Below are 21,871 nucleotides of genomic sequence, written 5' to 3'. Positions count from 1 at the left end.
TGAGCCGCAATTCGATATCCAGCATCATGTGGCCTGGTTGGCACAGTGAAGTGGCAACTCATACACTGCATGCATTTACTCATGTTCTTAAGTAACAAACAAATTATCTGTTTACAAACCTTTACACAAATACACTGTAAACCATATTCATTACTAAACCACATTATTTATGTAATAATCAGCTTAAGTATGCAGAGCACAGATCATATTAAGAAGAGATAACCAAGGATCTTAAGTTTCTGTATGGGAGGGGCGGGTCATTTGAACTGTTCAGAGCTAAAGCCATGTACATAAAGGCTCATGGGAAGACAAAAAACATGTTCTGAACGGGTTCTGTTCTATTTAAAGTGTGTTTATATATTTGTTATGTTTCTTCGCATGTTTAACATAAAATGCTTATTTTAGACAACATGACTCCAGAAAAAAATAATATAAGTTTACTAATATTTTTTGTAATGACTACTGACGTAAACTTGATTTGTCTACTGCATAAACTTACCGCTCTGTGTTAATACTACTTAACCTGTTAAGTTTCACCTTGTTTAAAAACTTAAATGGTTTAAGGCAACGGGTTCCCACGCAAATTTCTAGCAAAGTCAACTAAATCAAAAACAGTGTACACACAGAAGCAAAATACTTCCTGCATACTCTGCTACAAATGTATCTTTAATAGTAGGGCTGCCGTTATTTTATATTGTTCTTATTCAGTCAGCAAATTACATAAAAAGACCCAAACCAACAATGCTAGATGTCCATCTCTCTTAATACTTTTCAACTTCACTACCCTGTCTGTGATGCTCCCCAAACCCATTGGTTCCTAGTAAAGACATAAACCTGAAAACAATACACACAAATACATAGTTTCAAGTTATTTTCCCTAAAACAGCCGGTGCCATAGTTTTCAGCAAACATGACTCTAACAGAGGTAAAGGTGTATTGATGGGGACTATTTTCAGCAGCAAATCAATACCTCTGTGCTGTAGTGCACTTACGGCAGCAGGACGGTGTATGTGCAATTGATTAAAAGGAACCAGCTACATAAAGCTTGGCTTACACCCTGGTTGGGTAATTCATTATGCTGGTTTTGGTATTTTCTTGGCATTTGTTGACAGTAAGAACATTTTTATATATTGCTAGCCTTACCCTTGAAAAGCAAAGCTCTTAAATATTCTGAGAGCAACTGCTAATACTGTTTATTACTAGAGCCGGGACTTTAACGCGTTAATTAAGATTAATTAATTACAGACTTTAATGCGTTAATTAATTACACAAAAAATAACACGTTAAACATTTTTTAAGCATTTTAATCACACTTATTTTTGCACCGCGGGACGTTTCTCACTGGATGAGTTTCGGCGGACCGATTATACTGGAGCACCAACTAGCGTTCATGACTTCAGACCTTTTATATATTTCAATGCTTCAGACAACAACAAACCACAGTGAACATGAACGAAGAAGCTGACGAGACCGCTTTGGTTGGCCCCGTGGATGGGAAATTTTGTTATAAAAAACGAACGGATGGAAGCGTCGATTAGAGCATGGTTGTGTGCATGCTATGCAACAAGGAATTCGCATGTCACCGCAGCACATCGAGCCTCAAGTATCACCTCAACGCAAAACATTTAGCAGCTAGCGTGGACGTTAGCCCGACTCCGAGTACAAGGACCCACACCCAACCTACACTCCACCAGATGACTGGTTTAAGGACCAGGGTAACTAAGTCTGAATGTACTTGAAAGTATTGGGTTTTACTTAAAAAAAACATAGTTTACAGAAGGTCTACCTACCTATAGGCTACCTGAATTTCTGAAATGTACTATATTTCTAAATATGCTATTGCTACACTTAATGGCAAAAATTGCACTGGTCTGCTGGACTTGGTTGAACAAAAATAAACAATATTGTGTTGCTTAAGCTTATGTATTCAGTCATTATTCAATGGTATACTAAAAATCCATGTGAAAAAAATTACTTCTCACTGTTCTCAGGTCAAATATTTATGGAATTAAAATGCGATTAATTTCGATTAATTAATTACAAAGCCTGTAATTAATTAGATACATTTTTTTTAATCGAGTCCCGGCCCTATTTATTACACATCTGCAATCACACATTCAACAGTTCGTCTTGATTTGGGACTAAAACTAAAAACAGACAGTTTTTCCTTAAATGGACAGTAAAGAAGGAAACCCAAATGACAAAAGATGAATTGCGCTTCCAACCCTTCAGTCTCAACACTAGACAGTCGCACACAGCAGCCAAGTTCAGCAGCGTATGCATGTTCACTAAATCTATATGCATACACATGCTTTCTCAAACACAGCTCTGCTCTTCTCTCTCTCTCTCTCATACACACACGTCTGTGTCAATACACATGCCTGAAAAAAAACACAGCATCTGTCTGAGCAGCAGCGTCGAGCCAAACAAAAGACTGGAGCAGCAACACAGCTTTCTTTGAAAGCACAAAATAACAAGATGTGAAGAAATACTGCTTATCTCACACTGTCCCAATCAGCGTGTGTACTCCATGTGTTCAGACTTTTGTTTTTTGCCTTGCGCATATGTTTATGCGTGGTATGCACATCTGTATGTTATGAATGTAAAGTCAGTGGACACGTGCAAGTATGGGCTCGGGCAGGTTGGGACAAGGGACCAGGCCAACATCCTGACTCTGTCCTGCTGACAACATTCGGAAGTAATTTTGCCTAATTACTGTTCAAATTGCTCAATAGATCAAAAACATTCACCAGATCCTGTCTTCTATCCTCTATCCTCTCCTTACTCCTAAATCAGTCAGCAACCTCTATCTCATCCAGACGTCTCTGGTTTCATTCATAACTAGCATACATCACTATGTCTAAGTCTTTTTCCTCCGATAATGAGAACTTTGGACTTAATGGAGCCTTCTCATTCTTAAAAGTGTATAATGCTTTTATTTTATAAACATCAGAACTTCTAATAAAAGTTTCCAGGAATCGCTGCCAGTTGTAACTCTGCCCTGAGTTGCTTAAAGCACTGGTAACCTTTCACCTAGATCAGTCCATAGAGATTACCCAGACAGTTATATCAAACAATGTTCTGACCCTTCACATATGATGATGTTTTTTTAGTGAAGCCAACAACATAAGAATCTAATATTGTTAAATATTTGCGATCACACATCAAAGCCTATTTCTCTTTGCTCTGGTGAATGTTGGGTTAAAGGAAGATAAAATACTGTAAAGGCTGTGGTGAGAAAATATTTAATCCTGCCTGGAACGCATACCCTTCAGGGAAAACATTTCCCCATCAATCCTGTCCAGCTGTGGGATTGGGGAGATGGGATGGGGGCACTGACCTGAGCACTAGAAGGAAAAGAAAGGGGAAGAGAAATGGCACGAGAGAAGAGGAAAAATCCCATTTCAGATTCATCAATAACTGCTGAGGTATTTATAAAACTCCCAGGAGAGGAGGTCTGGGAAGATAAGAAAGTTGAAATATGAGTTGATCGCATGGAAATGAAGCTGTTATGATTCATACATACTTTCCTATGACAAGAGGTCAAATGAATTAAGAGAAGAAATATATCTTGATATATGTATACAGTATACATGCATGCATGCATGCATGCGTGCATGCTTGTGTGTGTGTGTGTGTGTGTGTGTGTGTGTGTGTGTGTGTGTGTGTGTTTGTGTGTGTGTGCGCATGTGTTTTCAAACCGGATGTTCTCTCTAGACTTTATACAGCTGGAAGATTTACTCTGAGCCTAAACGTCATGCAGTTACTCGCCTGTTGATAAACAGCCATTTTCTAATTATCCTCTATGTGTGTGTGTGTGTGTGTGTGTGTGTTTTGCGTGCAGACTGAGCACATGTCTGGCGGGTCTTGTGGAATTTCTGATCACATCACATTGTTTGTGTCCATGTGACCACGGCTGGTACGGTGGATATAAATAAATGATTCAGATGTGTGGGCTTGTTTATTTGTGTGTGCATTTGTGTGTCTGTGTGTTTGGGAGGTTTAGGCTCATTATAGCCAACCATAGCGGCCTTTGTTGGTCTTATCAGTGGTATAATCAACAAGCTTGAAATCACTCTTTTCCTTTATCCCTTATCATTTCTCAAGGAGTCTGCTCGTTTAATTTCTTCCAAACCAAAAGCAGTCACCCAAACGTGACTAAATATTTAACACACACACACGCACGCACACACACACAACTGTGGGAGAGTGGAAATGGGAGAGATAAGCCCTCAGCAATCTACAGAGATCTGAAAGTAAAGCTTGTAGCTAACTGTTGTGTGTGACGGTAACTATACAGAACACACATCACTACATGGAAAAATCCACACAAAATAGTAATTATCTGGCATTTGTAACATAATAACTGTGCATATACTTGTTGGAACGGTGACGGCATATCTTGTTGTTCCTCTGTCATTGTTTCTATATCTTACCCATTGTATTGTAAAATCTGCTTTGACTTCTACAGCTATTTTTGTCTGCTTTGGGAAACTTCCCATCACAATACTGTCCAGCAGTGGAACAATAATGCAGGCACTATTGAATGGCGACACCGCCAGGCAAAAACAGTTGGGCAAGTGGGCTCCAGGCTCCATCAACAACTACCATTAATGGAACACGTTACTTATTCAGTGAGGGGGGGAGGGGGGTGGGGGATTCTTTGTAGTGCTTTCTCAACTGCAGAGAGAGTAAATCAGCCTATTTTTCATCAGGCCAGATCAAAGACGACCTTCATCGCCAACCTCTAACCTCTAAGTTTGGCCTGGGCACTGGTGAATAATTTCCTCCACTTTTTGTTGATGAGCTGGATCATCAAAATGTTGTGCACCCATGAAAAGCAGACACTAAAAACAGCTTGTGAAATGTGACGTTCCTAATTACACTAAATGCATAACATGATGATTTAATTTGGAGAATTTAATAACACATAGTATTTGGATGAAGCACAGGGCTCATTATGTTAGCCCAGTGAGACACATTTCCAGACATTGATTAAAACATACATAGTGTTGCAGAATTTGAATACACTGTCATCCAGTTTTTAAGTTGATATTTGCTCCATTGTGGCTTGATAGGGTTCATTGTGTGTCTTGCAGCAGAAATTCCTGCATATGGAAAACACACATATGGGGTTGACATTAAGAGGCAACGTCATGCTGCATTAGTGTAGTAATTTATAGACTTGCTGTAAATCACATTTAGCACGGCTCCAAATTGGCTGACTAAAACTAAATTGTCATTGGGAATACTTTCCACAGAGTGACCTGTGCCTGCCCCTGAGTCCCACCCTTCCACCATTGCAGCCATCCTGTCCAGCCATGTTCTGTCCACTCTTACTCAGAGTCATTAGAGCAGAAATAGCACAGGTTCCTTCTCTTCCAGCACCCTCAAAATGCTCTTGACGTAACTGCCTGCTGGGGGGCAAAATTGCTCCTCTGCGATTATCGGTTTATTTGCTCTGGACTGGGCTGCAGGCCTGGATCATTGGGACTGACCACAGAGCCTGTCTAGGTCCGACTGAGCAGTGCTGGAGCAGAGACAGCTGAATGAGCCAAAGCTATGAGTACACACATCAGCACCACTCCCTCTTAGTGTACATGCAGGTGAAATGATGTGAAAACATACATTAACACAAATGCATTGGGGCTCATATTGGCATGTGATGCACACACTTAATGTTGCATATACTGTAATACAAGACTAAGAGTCTACAGCCATGCTAGCAGCTCTGTGACACTGACACATACAGGTATGACTATAATAAGTAACCTTGCATGCACACATACAGATGCTGAATATTGACAGGGTACTCATGGTGGAGATGGTGGTAATTGATTTTTTCGTTTAAAGGAGGAATGGGTAACTCTAACTCTATCTCACAAGATTCAGCGAGCCTCAGGCACACACACAAGCTGCACACACACACATCCGCATGTGCACACACACTCCAGACACGCATACACAGAGGAGTTTCCCATGACTCCATTCCGCACACCAAGTTCACCCATACTGCTTTCACTGCCTTCATTATCACAGTTCATCAGCGGTATGTCACTACATCACACAGTAAATGGACTCATTTGCACAAACTCTCAAACCACAACAGAGAACAAAGAACACCGATGGTTACACCAGGGACACTCCATCCATTTTATGCCAAACCCAATATTAAAGACATATACTGGACTTTTATCAAAATAACTGAATATCTCAGAGGATATTTAGTCTGAATTTGAGAATGATCTTTTATTGGTGTGCAAAAATTCTGCTAAACTGTTTACTGGCAAGCTGAAGGACAAATGTTGAAATGTCCTATTTATTGTATTTGCTAAAGATGCAGTGACATGCTAAGTTAAAATTAATTAAGTGCTCATATTGTGCTCATTTTCAGGTTCAGAATTGTATTTAAATATTATATCAGCATAGTTTTACAAGGTTTAATCTTCAAAAAACACCATATTTTTTGTTGTACTGCACATTGCTGCATGAGGGCGTGCCACACTAGCAGCTAGGCGAGCATTAACGTGTTACAAAGTGGCGCACGTTTGTCTCTGAAGTAAAGGCTGGACTACAATAGAGCTGTTTGGAGCAGTTTGTGAACAGTGTTTTCTGTTGGAGATGGTAAGTCCCTTTGGGGTGGACTTTGGGCTTTTTCACTAAACCTATAACGTGCACAAAAAAGATATATAACACAATAAAGGAAAGGGAAAAAGCCAAAAAGCATAATATGAGCACTTTCAATTATTGAGGTCCAACTTTTAATTTTCATATCTAACACACGGTGACTTGGATCATTTCTATGTCTGCTGTCAGTAATATGATTTGTTATGAATAATGCTGTTAATTTGACAAATGTAGCCCAACTCCTCTCTTGCTGACAGATATTTGGCAGCAAAAACACAAAAACAAAGATTTAGAAGTGTTTCCCCTGTAACTACCTGCAGGTCCAGCAGTATCCCATCTCTACAACATGGAGAGTGTTTGTACTCTCCTCCACCAGTCTTTGTGTACACAGCTGGGGAGTCTATTTTCACCCTGTCCCTCCCTTCTTCCTCCCCCCATCCCTCACTCTCTCTCCCTCTCTCTGTCTCTGCTTCACTACCTTGCTCCACTCCTCATCAGGAAATGTCCACGATCGCTCTACAAAGAAAGTCTATTCTGTCAGTCCTGTGGGGATGACGGGGGAAGGGGGGGTTATTGCCAGATGTCTTTAAGGCTGCCCTCTAACAAACTCAACCCCCAAAATGTTGTATTTTTGCTCAAAGCAAGACCCCAGAGTTCCATGGAGAAATAAGTTACGGGATGAAGAATAAGATGAAGGCTAGAATAGTAATTGAATTTGATGTGGTGATCTCAGTTAAAAACAAAGGGATGGAAACAAGTGAACACAAAGTAACAAAATAAGATTAGGATTAGGAGTGGGGAGGATAGAAGAGTTCAGAAGATGAGTGCTTATGGCAGTTTTTTACACAAGCATACACACACACATATAAGTATATTGTATGTATGTATATTGTAATATTTCATGTATATTCTATCCTAGTATTTCATGTATATTCTGTGTTGTGTGACTGATATTTTGCTGCTGTAACACTCTAATTTCCCATTTTTGGGATCAATAAATATCTATCTATCTATCTATCTATCTATCTATCTATCTATCTATCTATCTAAAAGTAGAAATGCAGACAAAAGGCTGAGATGAATGAGGTAAGTGAAATTACAGGCCAAGAACTTCTCTTAGTGTCAGTAACAGCAGGCGGAAGACAGAGGAGGTGGAAGGTGAGGGTCACAGAAAGGGGAATTTGGTGACAGAGAATATCTGAAGGTGTGTATCTAAATATCTAAAGGTTTCTCTCCTTCAATGAAAAGGTGAACTGAGGTGAACAGAAATTAAGCGCAGCCATCAATTCAGGTATTTTTTCAATCTGTCATGGCACTGTACCACCTCTTTCCAACACCCCGCCATCACTTCCCACCACACACATACCTCAGGCTTCTGTTCAAAGCTCAGGAGACCAACACCCACTGTCTGTCTGAGCTAAGTGTATGAAGTCATCCACGTTAGAGGAGCTGGAGTACGGAAGTAATGAACGAACAGAGTATGTCTGGACTGATAGGAGCAACACTCATGACTGAATGGCCACATCAAAGCCTTCCTGGTCCGATATCTTCCTTAACATTAGTGTGTGTGTGTGTGTGTGTGTGTGTGTGTGTGTGTGTGTGTGTGTGTGTGTGTGTGTGTGTGTGTGTGTGTAGGGAGTATTGAAGCTGGGTTGCCCTTTCAGTTGTGACCACATTATCAGGTCTCAGCAATGAAGATGGTGAGTATAACATTGTTTTAACTCATATGAGGAATTACAGTGATACCAAAAGTAGTAAAACAAGACCCAGGTTGTAAACAAACTAAATTCACTTTCCCTGTACAATGTTCCAGCACCCTTCTCAGTTGTAACTGAGAGTGGTTCTGGGCAAGCATCATTCACAGCTCATTTCCAAAGGGGCGTCACCAACAGACGCCGCTCAAATGCCTCTGGGCGCAATTGGACATTCCTTCAACCAATCAAACCAACAATTCGGGTGACATAGCAGCAACAGCGGCATCAAGGGGTTGCTGCGCTTCAGTGGCCGTCATGTTGAATGTAAACAAAAAGCTGCTTGCCGTCGCTGCTCTATCGTCATTCTCAACGGTTGTGATTGGTGCCTCGATTTGGCCAGACTGACTTGCAGAGGAAATCTCAAATTTGCCGGAAGTTCGTCAGGGTTTTCCCAGGCTAGCACCCTTTGGTTTTCCCACTAAAATACCAAGCAAGGACTAGTACCAGCAGGCCTCTGTCTTATCTATACAAACTGAGCTGACAGAGGAGAATCGTAACTGTATCAACATAGAAATGAGGATGAGCACTCACCTCTCTCGCACTGCGGGCCAGTGAAACCGTAGACACAGGCACATCTGTTGGGCCCGATGCAGCGCCCCCCATTCTGGCAGCCATTCTCACACACAGCTACAGGAGACAGAGGAAAAGAGAATTACATATATAGCACACTCTCTCTCTCACAGACACAGAAACACAGATTTTTTTCTTCATATGACATCACCCTTAACTGTTACACATAAACACATACTGTATTGTATATTTGTATACAACAAATATATGGGAGGATTTTTATTGATGACCTCAATTCTTGATCCAATAACACTGACTCTCTTCACTTCATTCCTTACTTTAAACTTTTCCCTAACCCAAAAAATTAACTTTAATGCAAGCATTACTGTAAACAACTACATAACAACTTATTTGTTTGACCATGCATTTGGCAATTTAACAGTGTACTGGGTTTCTGATTGGTCATGCTGCAAGTAAAGGCTGGACCAATGGTCTTAAAAAGTCCTAAACCAAAATCTTTGTGCAGCTGCTGCATACTTATGAGTTCCAAATATTATGAGTGAAATATGTATGTATATGTATGAATAGTAAGTTCTTCAAAGAGAGGATAAGTCGCAAAATTTCCATCACCTTGTGTATCTTTCAGAAGACATTTGGTCCTTTTAACTATATACTCTAGCAGGTGACCCACACATTGACACCCAGGTGTGCAGCAAATTTCACTCACGCTGTCCACAGTGGTTGCCTGTGTAGCCCTTCGTGCAGGAGCACGAGTCCTCTGCACAGCTGCCGCCATTCATACACCTGACATTACAGGACTGAACTGTAGGAGAGAGGAACAAGAGAGAGGGGAGCGATGGGGTGGGATGATGAGTGGGAAGGGCACAAAGAAAGACAAGTGTGAACAGATACACTTCAAAACTGAGCAGGCCTTCACATCCAATAACACAAGCTGCAACATTACCACAAAATAAACAAGAACAGGAACTTTGAACATGTGATTTGAGTCAGTGACCAAACCTCGACAGAAATGCAATGGGAGAATGAATCAATTGAGTGGCTTGATTCAATATATTAATACCAAATTAAAAACTGCATTAGGTGTTCTTTCTAAAGTGAGTTGAATAACCATGGTCACTTTGACACATTAAAAGGTTTTAATGTTTCTTTGGCAGCTTTAGATGAACAGACAAGGCTCAAAGGCCCCCAGGCTACAAAACCAAAGCTCAATCAAGCAGATTGGGGGTAGGCAATAAGTCGAGCCAGCTGTATGCTACAGTCAGTCAGTCAGTCAGTCAGGAATTTGCTGAGAGGAGAGGGAAACTGGATGAGGGGGGAAGAGAAGTACGGCACAATGGCAAAAAAAACAGGACGCACAGAGGAGTGAATCTAAGAGAAAGAAAGGGAGAAACTTTGAATAGTGGGTAAACCAACTAGTACAGGTATTATGATGTGAAGCAGGAGCCTCCTGGCTGGCAGACTGCTACACCAGACTGTGAGAGGGCCAATCTGACAGTCTCAAACACGTAGCAACGGCTTTCATAAGGGAAACTAATTGGTCTTCCTGGCAGACAGGCAGCTTTCTGCTGAGCCAGCCATTTACCGAAAACAAGAGAGAGGACACCTACAGTGCTGCATGCTAGAGAACTGTATTCTCTTACTGTTTCCTCACATCGTTCTTTATCTTTCATCCTGGCTCAAGAGGATATTTTATTGTCTTTTAGTATCCCTGTGCCTTCATTTTTCTTCCTTCCTCAACTATTCCCTTAAGGCCGTTCATACTTTTCTGTCTATATCCTAATCGCAAGTTCAACATTAATTTCCTCTCTCTCTCTCTCTCTCTCTCTCTCTCTCTCTCTCTCTCTCCCCATCTGTCTGTTTATGTCTCTTTCTCTCTTTAACATTTCTGGCATGCAGCGCTGTGCAGCAGGGGAAATGACTGAGCTTCCTCGTAGCTGAGGTTGTCTAATGAGACTTTCTGAGTTTGCAAACTTGCCAACAGGAGGCATTTCAGCCACTGTAATCCACCCACTTATTCTGACTGTACCCAAACAAACTAAAATTGACTTGTGTGAGTCATGATGAGTGAACATTCTCTTAAGTAGCTTTTCATTGTGATCACCCACGCCTGCCTTACTGGCAGATTACACAGGGCAGACTTCAGTTACATGAGTCAAAGCACAATAGCACAAATATTGGATGTGGATCTGTGTAGTTTCAGTAAATGCAAGGCAGAGGTGTAATTCACTGAAAGAGAGCTTTCATTCCCTCAAAATATTTAATGCATCTGAAGGCTAGAAGAAATTCTTTCTCATGTGCAACACTTGGCAGACTCTACGTACAGATTTGGCAGAAACAACTTTTTGTCTGGATTGTCTCATTGCAACATATGGTGATAAATGAAAGCAAATAGTTTGGGACTGTGGGGCAGGATGGGTTTATAGGTCAGATTACTAGTGTACTGTCTCTGTCTTTCTCTCTTCTTCTCATTCACTCTCACAAGGTCAGATCATCCTCTCAGGTTTTAACCTCAGCTCAAGACATGAGGTTAGTGTGCTCTATTGACTCTCTTTACTCACTCAAGGCCAATAATTGGAGCAGTGATGTGAATCCTGAATAATGATTGCAGTGAGGGACTGCAGTTTTCGTTGCCATGGAACACACTATGGAGAAGACCAGTTCCAGCACCGGGGGCAACTTGAGTAAACCCTTCCATTTTTCAAACCCCAAAACAGTGTTTCTAAATAGGTCAAGCACATATGGGGAACGATTTTGGCTGGGGCTGGTGGTGTGGGAGACGTTGCAGTAAGAGTCTTATAGCCACTGAACTCTCTGCCCTCAGGAACAAGGGATGATGGGACAGGTGCTGGAAAGACATTGAAGGTACCATGTGTGCCAGGTGTCATGTGTTTTTTCTGCAATGGGAAGTAGATGGGAGGAGGAGGAGGAGGAGGAGCAAGCAAACAAGCATGTTTGGAGACAGAAGGAGATGATCTCACTGGTTAACCTCGCCTCTTGCTCCCCCTCCTCATGGCACTTCATCCCCCGCAGGTAGAGATTGCTCCAATGACCCGTGCCTGGAAAGCTGCACATGTAGAGCAACAGGGTAGGGGGATGTGTGTGTGTGTGTGTGTGTGTGTGTGTGTGTGTGTGTGCGTATGTGTGTGTCTTCCAGACATTGAGCAAAAGGAGTTGGGTGTAGCTTTGCAGCACCACAATGCACCTCTGTACTCTGGTAGTGTCGTCGTTGAGCTTCTCACATCTGGGTGTTTTTTACGAGAGGCTGCGAAACACAGGAAGTCCAGGCTTGTGTGTTGAGTGTGCCAGTGTGTGCTACGGGTGCATGTGTGTCTGATGGAAAACTGAGGAGCTTTATAGCTGTGTTTTGTCCTGGTTTACAGACACCCCGGGGACCAGTGACAAGTCAGCCTTAGTTTCGGCATGGATGGGTGATATAGTGAAACAGAAAGTTGCATGGGATGCCGTTGAAGCAGGTTGAGAGTCAAACATAAAGATTTCTTTCCATTCTAGGAAACTCACAGCCCTGCAACTTAAACTTAAATTAGACTCTTGCGGTCAAGACGGACTACATTGAAGTAAAGTTCAAAAGACCTCTCTCTGCATTCCCAGGACTCACTGGTGCTCCTAGTTAATAGCTGATGGAAGCCTGTCAGTCTAAAGACAGCTGTTTCTCAGCATTAGGGCAAGAACGTCCGTGGTAATGATTTCGTAATTATGGTTATAGGAGGACAAGGTTATAAAAATGACCCTGTACGATCCTCAGCACAGCTGCTCTGACCTAATCTGTCAATGTGTTTATTACTATAACAAGGGTGATTTACAGCGTGAACCCTTGTTGTCTGGGAACTGACATGTAACTCCAGGTAATCAGTAAATATGATTCTTGCAGTTACAAAGCCACCTTTGGCTTCGCGTTTTCACAGAAAGACGTGCTTGTATTGTTCATTGGCAAACAGCAAATATTCCAGGAAGAGCCATAAAAGAACTCATAGACAACCATCTGTGTACACAAAACAATAATCACAGACACGTGGATTACATGTATGAAATCACAAATGTGTTGCTAATTTATTTAAACCTCTGCATTCCACAGGCAAGATGCGAGACATAAAGATGCTATCTATAACCCAGCGGACCAGGGTGCTAGAATCAGGCTGTATAATTAGGCAGAGGAAATTGGTGTTTCCAAACAGATCTCCATAGCACTGCAATCTGTTTCCAACTGCACTGAATTATCCTGTTAAATGGTGGACTCTCTCCAAAAGCTAAATTTGGGAGTCAGCACGTTTGGTAAGACAAGATCTATGATGAAGAGCCTAAAGCCTCAACTTAATAATTTATTAAAAACAGTGAGTTTTGCTCTATGGGAATTCAAATCAAAACAAAGCTTTATTACTAAAAATCAATGGAGCAAAGACATTTGGAAACACCTCACCCAAATATGACAAAGATTTAGACAACAGTAGAGTTTGGGAGTAGTTACATGCAGGACAGAGAGGAAATGAACTTTTCATAGGATTAAAGCTTCTGCTTAAGACCAATCATTTTTAGAAGAGACACCTAATTTTTACCAAAATAAGGTGACCTCCTCGGGTCATTCCACAGCATTCAGCAATCACTAATGGGTGTGTGTTTATCTCAGGCCATAAAGTTGTTTGACCTCTGTGTTAAGAGTGACACACACTCTGAACGGTGCACTTAAACACATTTTTCATATACTAATCATAGAACAATAAAGCTGTCTCTGATTATTTAGATCATACAGTATCTCAGTAGCTTCTTTTCCTGCCCCTCCACTGCCTGTAAACCTGTAGAAAAGCCCCCCATAAATCCCCGCTGAGGAAAGCTGAGAATCACAGAGTGTGACGATCAGTTCGGTCCAGCTCTCCTAAACTCTCACTCTAATTTATCACTTCACTTTCTAGCGCCGTTCCTGCCCTTAAGGAGCATGACTTCATAGCTCTTGCCAAAGCACTGACTCTGCAGGAGATCTGTATCTTTCCTGCCATATAGGTCAGGGGCTGTTTTTCCTCCACCCCACCCTCCATGCCCTTCCTATGTAAGGGTCGTCGTCCTTGATTATGGCTGGAACTGATCCTGTTTTACACCTCTGGGTCACAGCCAACTGATGCTTACTGTGTTAGTTTGTGTGTGTGAGTGAGTTTTTCTGTCTGTCTGTTAGTATAAGAGTACAAGTATCTGTATATCTGTCACTGTGTGCAGTTGTGCAAGTGAAAATGTGTGTGTTAGCGGGCTTAATGGAATGTGAGCATGTGTAAAGGGGCTGGCAGGGACCAGGCGTGACTGACGAGCTGACTTTGGCAGACTAAAGCAGTGAAGCTGAACACACTGCACGCTACTTAATACACACATCGACACATACTTTGCATGCTCCCAAACTGGTGCTTAACAACGTTTTCTGCATTTTCGGCACATATTAACTTCATATTTAAACCCTGCACACAGTGCACTAATCTCACTACGACAAACGTGATTTCACACACTCTGCATGTGCAGTAAAACACCTCGCTCCACTCCAAATACACACACACACACAAACACACACACATCCTGAGTGGTCTGTAACAAAGCCCAGCAGACTGAGCTGGGGCGGCCAGACTACTTTAATCCTGACAAACCCTGTGACCTGCAGGCTGTGTAGCAGGCCTGGGACTCTATACACTAATATTACACTGGCTACAGTACTATTCTGGCTCCCATGAGAGCAGGGTGGAACCATCACATTTGGAAGATAGCCGAGCAATTGGATAGTAGGAACTAAAACTGCTCAGTATAACATGCAGTATCATTTCATCAGTAGTTCCACTGAGCAAGATCACATAGTAAAGTGAAGTCAGGTTTAAGTTCATTTAGAAGAATAATGGGAATCTACTATTTTTATACTTACCATTACAACAATGATCTACTGGATTATTCTGACAAATTCTCGTGTACAGTAAGAAATCGGATAAGGTTATATGCCAATATAACCTTATATGCCAATTATATACCAATAGGCCAGCGAAAGGCGTCAATCTGGGAATGCAGTTGAAGGAAGGCCTCTCTAACCACTATGCAATTCTGCTGCTTCAGTTGGGTTTTCAGTCAGAAAAAGTGGGCTTACATTGATGGAAAAAGAAGTCTAGTGTTTTGTATTATTCGTCTGAACTTAACAAGACTCATGGGTTTAAAAATAGCACTTTAAAAGCACCTGATGCACTCTTTTTTTGGTGGGGGGGGGGGGGGTGGAGAGATTTAGATCAATACCACTCTCATATCTGTCTGTTTAAAATAAAGCTACAGCCAGCAGCTGATTAGCTTAGCTTAGCACAAAGACTGGAAACAGGTTGAAACAGCTAACTTGGCTCTGGTAACTAAATATTCCTATCACCCCCTCTAAAACTCAGCAATTAACACACTACATCCTGTTTGTTTACAGTTTTTTTCAATAATTTTAACAACTTTCCTAAACTCTTAACACAGTTAGCACATCTGTCTGTGTAGGCTATACAATTAACACATTTATTGTTGCTTTGACACAAATTGCATACAGTTAACACAAATTTAAAATGCTTGAACATCTTTTACAAACAAGCTCAACCAAGACCAAAACAATGAATATGTAATGCCAAATTCACAAATACATTCACACTGTAAGTCAGAACAGATAACATCATGTTCTAAACCTAACTTATAGGCTAAAGTGAAAGTGAACAACTGTTCACAAATACAGTAATCTATACCAGTGCAAAAACCATAATTCGTGGTACAAAGGGGTTATCTGCTGGACTATTTCTTGGCAGGGAGTTACTGCTCCCAGGTATTTTAAGGTGGTGGTATGTACCTTTGTTATCTCTGGAGTCAACAAGGCTTGCTGTTTTCAGTCTTTATGCTAACCTAGCTAACAGGCTGCTGGCTGTAGCCCAATATTTACAGTTTTTCTTGATTGCTTTGACCTGCTTAAAGAAACTGGGATCCACTCGGTTTTCATCATCACTGTCTCAGTAGAGCAGAAGACACCTCTTGCTCAATTTCTTATCTGTATATGTTATGAAAAGTTGTAATATTGTTTGACTAAATGTGGTGTTGTGCAGGGTTAGGCCATGTGGCCCCATAGATCAGTCTGCAGGGTTAGGCCATGTGGCCCATAGATCAGTGTGCAGGGTTAGGCCATGTGGCCCCATAGATCAGTCTGCAGGGTTAGACCATGTGGCCCCATAGATCAGTCTGCAGGGTTAGACCATGTGGCCCCATAGATCAGTCTGCAGGGTTAGTCCACGTGGCCCCATCGTCAAGACAGAAGAAACTGAGTATCAAAAGCTATTTCTTATACTCTACAGTAATAGATGTTTATACTTTACTGTAATAGATTTTATTTTTATTTTCTTATACTCTAATAGATTTTAGGTTGGTTTACATGTATTTTGTGTAATATTTACAGTATTTCAGTTTTCAGTCACAGTTTCAAAATAAGAATCAATGGAATCAATACAATTTGCATCAAAGCATTTCTGATTCTGGATCCAATTCTTTGCAAGAAGGCAAATTTGACAACAATAGGCTACTGATTCGCACTGAGTGCTGTATTTTGTATTTTGCTGTCCACTGTGTAATGGTCATACACTTGTTTGCAAGTTGTGTTGTTTGAAGGCAAAATTTGCTTTTGTTGCATATTTTAAATGTTTTGGCACGGTTAGAGCCTTTTGCAAACAAAATGTGTCATTTTGACCATGAGTACCACTGTTTCGGCCTGTGTGTTAATTGTTTTGAAAATGTGGAGTTTTAGTTGGTTGTTGCATCAAAGCAATCAAGAAAAACTGTAACTTAAAAGATACAAGAGTGGTATTGATCTTCTCATCTAATCAGGCGCGGATTAATGCACAGGCTTTTGAGGCTGCAGCCTAGGGGCCCCACGTGTGCAGGGGCCCCGGATTAGCCAGACAATTAATTATTATTTTGAATTTACTTCAGCGCAAAAAAAAAGACCCTAATTGGCCCATAAGAAACATTTATTTTTTAATTGGCCCATTTATTTTCAATTGACTCTGGGCTGGCCAAAAAACACTTTAGTCAAAAATATCACATACACTATTTTTTTCCATACACCCCCTACTTTCAAATTGAAATGGACTAGTCCATAACGGTGTGCGGCGCGAAAGATAAACACAGTGACAGGAGAGCTTGGAAGTACACAAACAGAGACGAAGCAAGATGAGTCTAAAAAAAGAAAAAAAGACGCCGATAAGTATTTGGCAACGCTGCCAAAGATGACAAACTCTTTTTACGACTACTGTTGGGGATACAGACATGAAGAACAACAGTCCAAAGCGATGAATATGCCGCTACAGCAGCTAGCTGTGAAGTGGCGCTAGGTGAGGATAACGTTAACCAAGACAATGAAGAGGACAGCATATCTTTAAACAGCACCCTCTTTGGGATTTCTGCCTGCATGCAGTTTCGGGTGTGCATCTGCCAGGCTAGAACAGTGATAGAGATCATGGAGAAGAAACGCAAAGGAGGTGCTGAGAAGCTGCGTGAGAAAAAAAACGCTGCCAAATGTGTCAAATGGACAGACATGTTTTGGCCAGTAGCAGGACCTTCATCAGCTCCCGTGGCCGATGATAGTGGTGCTGGTGTCGGCTACAGTGGCATGCACAGTGAGGAGGAGACTCAGGAGGAGAGGGACAGAGATGAGGGAGTGAGGCTACAACCGGCTGCGGTAAACACAACTCCCTTAAAACACTTAACCCCCTGATAAAACTGAGTGGTGGACAAACTGTTGATGATAACACTACAACAATAAAAGAAATAGGCATGCTATACTGTATCATTGCATTAGTTTGGCTACGTCTGGGTATCTGAGTCTTGACTGATCATTTTCTCACCGTTTATTATTAATAGGCTATATTAGACTGCTTTTCATTCAACAAAGTAGCCTACATCTTAATAAGCAAAACACCACCTTAAGGTTCATCAAACCTTAAGCTTGTGCTTGTGCATTTGTGTCCTTAAAGTAGCCTAGATAAACATTGCACATCATGCAAGCTTTCTTAATGAGAAGTGTAGCTTTTCTATCTGCATTGGCAGACAAAAACTCATGCTAGACCTCTTGAAATTAAAGCACAGGGCCTCTTCAGTCGTGAAATGATAATATATAGCCCTTTATATATTGTTTTATGATTCATGAGGAGTATACTGTTTTATTATATTAATAAATGGCACTTTTTTGTATTTAATGTGTCAACTCTCAATGATTCTTGCTTACCTCTTACATGGCGTTAATAGTTTTAAGGAGTAGGAGTTGCTATACACATTCAGGGGAGCGCAAGGACGGGTGGTATTTGTGGTGTGGTCTAGGCCAAAATGCCAGGGCCAATTTTTGGTCCCAGTCCGTCCCTGCTACTACTTATAGCTCGGATCCTGCATGTGAATTCTAAAAAAAAATTCTAAAGGCGTGATGATTATGCAACAATATGTAGCCTACATGTTGTGCTGCTGTTTCATTATTGTTGTTAATAACAGTGTTATGTGCTGCTGCTGTTTTTATTATTTTTATTTTATTCACAGTTTAGTGTATCGCACAGTGGTTTGTGTCTCAGTAATGATCAGTGATGGAATGTAACTAAGTACATGTACTCTAGTACTATACTTGAGTCCAAATGTTGAGGTACTTGAGTCTTTTCTTTTCATGCAACTTTCTACTTCTACTCTGCTACATTTCAGAGAGAAATATTGTACTTTTTACTCCACTACATTAATCTGGTACAGCTTTAGTTACTAGTTACTTTACACATTAAGATTTCTGCACACAAAACACATGTAATTTATAAAATGTGATGTTTGATTCTAAACTAAACTAGCCAACAATATAACGGCCTACAAGTCAGCTGAGATGAATAGACCATTAAACACTAGTTGATTGACAGTACTGTTTGGTTTGTTTAAGAAATATGAGGATTTTTCGACATTCAGTACTTTCACTTTTAATATTTCAAGTACATTTTCCTGATGATACTTACATACTTTTACTTAAGTAACATTTTTAATGCAGGACAGTATGGTATTAGTACTTTTACTGAAGTAAAAGATCTGAATACTTCTTCCACCACTGGTAGTGATGTTGTGATTTTGCCTCAGTAAAACCAGGTGTTCTGCACTGCTGCAGATGCTGTAGCCTACCTGTTGGTTTATAAAGCTAAAAGTGATTACCAGCTTGCTGTTGAACTGTGAATCCAGGGAATTCTGCTGCTTTGCTGTTTAGTTACATTTTCATTGTTTTGGTGCTGTGGTGGCAGAGGATAATATCTGGTATTTTTTCCACTTACATCTCTGTTGATATTAGTTTTATGATGTAGTTAACCCCAATGAAGAAGCAAGGTAGAGATGGAGTGACCCTGCCCGGAGGAAGCCCGGGGCCCCCGGCTCGTCGGCGAGCGCCTGGTGGCCGGGTTTGCCACGGAGCCCGGCCGGGCACAGCCCGAACAAGCGACGTGGCTCCCATCTCTCCAGCCCATGGGCCCACCACCTGTGGGAGGAACCGTTGGGGTTGGGTGCGATGCCACATGGGTGGCAGTGAAGGTCAGGGGCCTCGACGGACCAGACCCGGGCGGCAGACGCTGGCTCTGGGGACGTGGAACGTCACCTCTCTGTGGGGGAAGGAGCCGGAACTGGTGCGGGAGGTGGAGCGCTACCGGTTAGATCTGGTGGGGCTTACCTCTACGCACAGTCTCGGTTCTGGAACCATACTCCTGGATAGGGGTTGGACTCTTTTTCTTCTCCGGAGTTGCCCAGGGTGTGAGGCGCCGGGCGGGTGTGGGGATACTCACAAGCCCCGGCTGAGCGCCGCTGTGTTGGAGTTTACCCGTGGACGAGAGGGTCGCCTCCCACGCCTGCGGGTTGTGGGGGAAAACTCTGACTGTTGTTTGTGCATATGCACCAAACAGGAGTTCGGAGTATTCGGCCTTCTTGGAGACCTTGACTGGAGTCCTGCATGGGGCTCCAGTGGGGGACTCCATTGTTCTGCTGGGGGACTTCAACGCACACGTGGGCAATGATGGAGACACCTGGAGGCGTGATGGGGAGGAACGGCCTCCTGATCTAAACCAGAGTGGTTGTTTGTTGTTGGACTTCTGTGCTAGTCATGGATTGTCTATAACTTGAACACCATGTTCGAACATAGGGATGCTCATAAGTGTACCTGGTACCAGAGCACCCTAGGCCGAAGGTCAATGATCGATTTCATAATCGTTTCATCTGATCTGAGGCCGTATGTTTTGGACACTCGGGTGAAGAGAGGGGCAGAGCTGTCAACCGATCACCATCTGGTGGTGAGTTGGGTCAGGGGTGGGGAAGACTCTGGACAGACCTGGTAAGCCCAAACGTGTAGTGCGGGTAAATTGGGAACGTCTGGAGGAGGCCCCTGTCCGACAGACTTTCAACTCACACCTCCGGCGGAGCTTTTCGTGCATCCCTGTGGAGGTTGGGGGCATTGAACCCGAGTGGACAATGTTCAAAGTTTCCATTGCTGAAGCTGCGGCGAGGAGCTGTGGTCTTAGGATCTTAGGTGCCTCAAGGGGCGGTAACCCACGAACACCGTGGTGGACACCAGTGGTCAGGGAAGCCGTCCGACTGAAGAAGGAGTCCTTCCGGGATATGTTATCTCGGAGGACTCCGGAGGCAGTTGCAGGGTACCGGCGGGCCCGGGGCTGCAGCCTCTGCCGTGAAAGAGGCAAAGCAGCGGGTGTGGGAGAAGTTTGGAGAAGACATGGAGAAGGACTTTCGGTCGGCACCAAAGTGTTTCTGGAAAACTGTTCGCCACCTCAGGAGGAGGGAAGGGGAACCATCCAAGCTGTGTACAGTAAGGATGGGACACTGTTGACCTCCACTGAGGAGGTAATAGGGCGGTGGAGGGAGCACTTTGAGGAACTCCTGAATCCGACTAATCGCCCTCTATGTTAGAGGCAGAGCTGGAGGATAACGGGGATTGTCGCCGATTTCCCAGGCGGAAGTCACTGATGTAGTCAAACAACTACACAGTGGCAAAGCCCCGGGATTGATGAGATCCGTCCAGAAATGCTCAAGGCTCTGGGTGTGGAGGGGCTGTCCTGGTTGACACGCCTCTTCAACATTGCGTGGAAGTCTGGGACGGTGCCAAAGGAGTGGCAGACTGGGGTGGTGGTTCCTCTTTTTAAAAGGGGACCAGAGGGTGTGTGCCAATTATAGGGGTATCACACTTCTCAGCCTCCCTGGTAAAGTCTACTCCAAGGTGCTGGAAAGGAGGGTTCGGCCGATAGTCGAACCTCGGGTTGAGGAGGAACAATGCGGATTCCGTCCTGGTCGTGGAACAACGGACCAGCTCTTCACTCGCAAGGATCCTGGAGGGAGCCTGGGAGTATGCCCAACCGGGTCTACATGTGTTTTGTGGATTTGGAGAAGGCGTGGACCGGGTCCCCGGGAGATACTGTGGGAGGTGCTGCGGGAGTATGGGGTGAGGGGGTCTCTACTCAGGGCCATCCAATCTCTGTATGACCAAAGTGAGAGCTGTGTCCGGGTTCTCGGTAGTAAGTCGGACTCGTTTCAGGTGAGGGTTGGCCTCCGCCAGGGCTGCGCTTTGTCACCAATCCTGTTTGTAATATTTATGGACAGGATATCGAGGCGTAGTCGGGGTGGGGAGGGGTTGCAGTTTGGTGGGCTGGGGATCTCATCGCTGCTCTTTGCAGATGATGTGGTCCTGATGGCATCATCGGCCTGCGACCTTCAGCACTCACTGGATCGGTTCGCAACCGAGTGTGAAGCGGTTGGGATGAGGATCAGCACCTCTAAATCGGAGGCCATGGTTCTCAGCAGGAAACCGATGGAATGCCTTCTCCAGGTAGGGAATGAGTCCTTACCCCAAGTGAAGGAGTTCAAGTACCTTGGGGTTTTGTTCGCGAGTGAGGGACAATGGAGCGGGAGATTGG

At 42.9% G+C, this 21,871-nt stretch overlaps 1 protein-coding gene across 2 annotated transcripts in view; it reads right to left on the bottom strand.

The window, feature by feature from the left end:
• The window catches only part of fbn3 (fibrillin 3), a 76,600-nt gene that overhangs the window by 38,760 nt on the left and 15,969 nt on the right, over positions 1-21,871 (bottom strand). For both annotated transcript variants that reach the window (XM_028586802.1, XM_028586803.1), the window contains exons 5-6: positions 9,619-9,714; positions 8,913-9,008 (exon numbers count right to left, since the gene is read on the bottom strand). In XM_028586802.1, the coding sequence (XP_028442603.1) occupies positions 8,913-9,008; positions 9,619-9,714 (192 nt within the window). The remainder of the gene's footprint in view (positions 1-8,912; positions 9,009-9,618; positions 9,715-21,871) is intronic.

The sequence above is a fragment of the Perca flavescens genome, chromosome 9 (assembly GCF_004354835.1).
Source record: "Perca flavescens isolate YP-PL-M2 chromosome 9, PFLA_1.0, whole genome shotgun sequence".
Lineage (NCBI taxonomy): Eukaryota > Metazoa > Chordata > Actinopteri > Perciformes > Percidae > Perca > Perca flavescens.
Note: the sequence above shows the minus strand (reverse complement) of the source record. Positions and strands in the feature narration are given on the sequence as shown.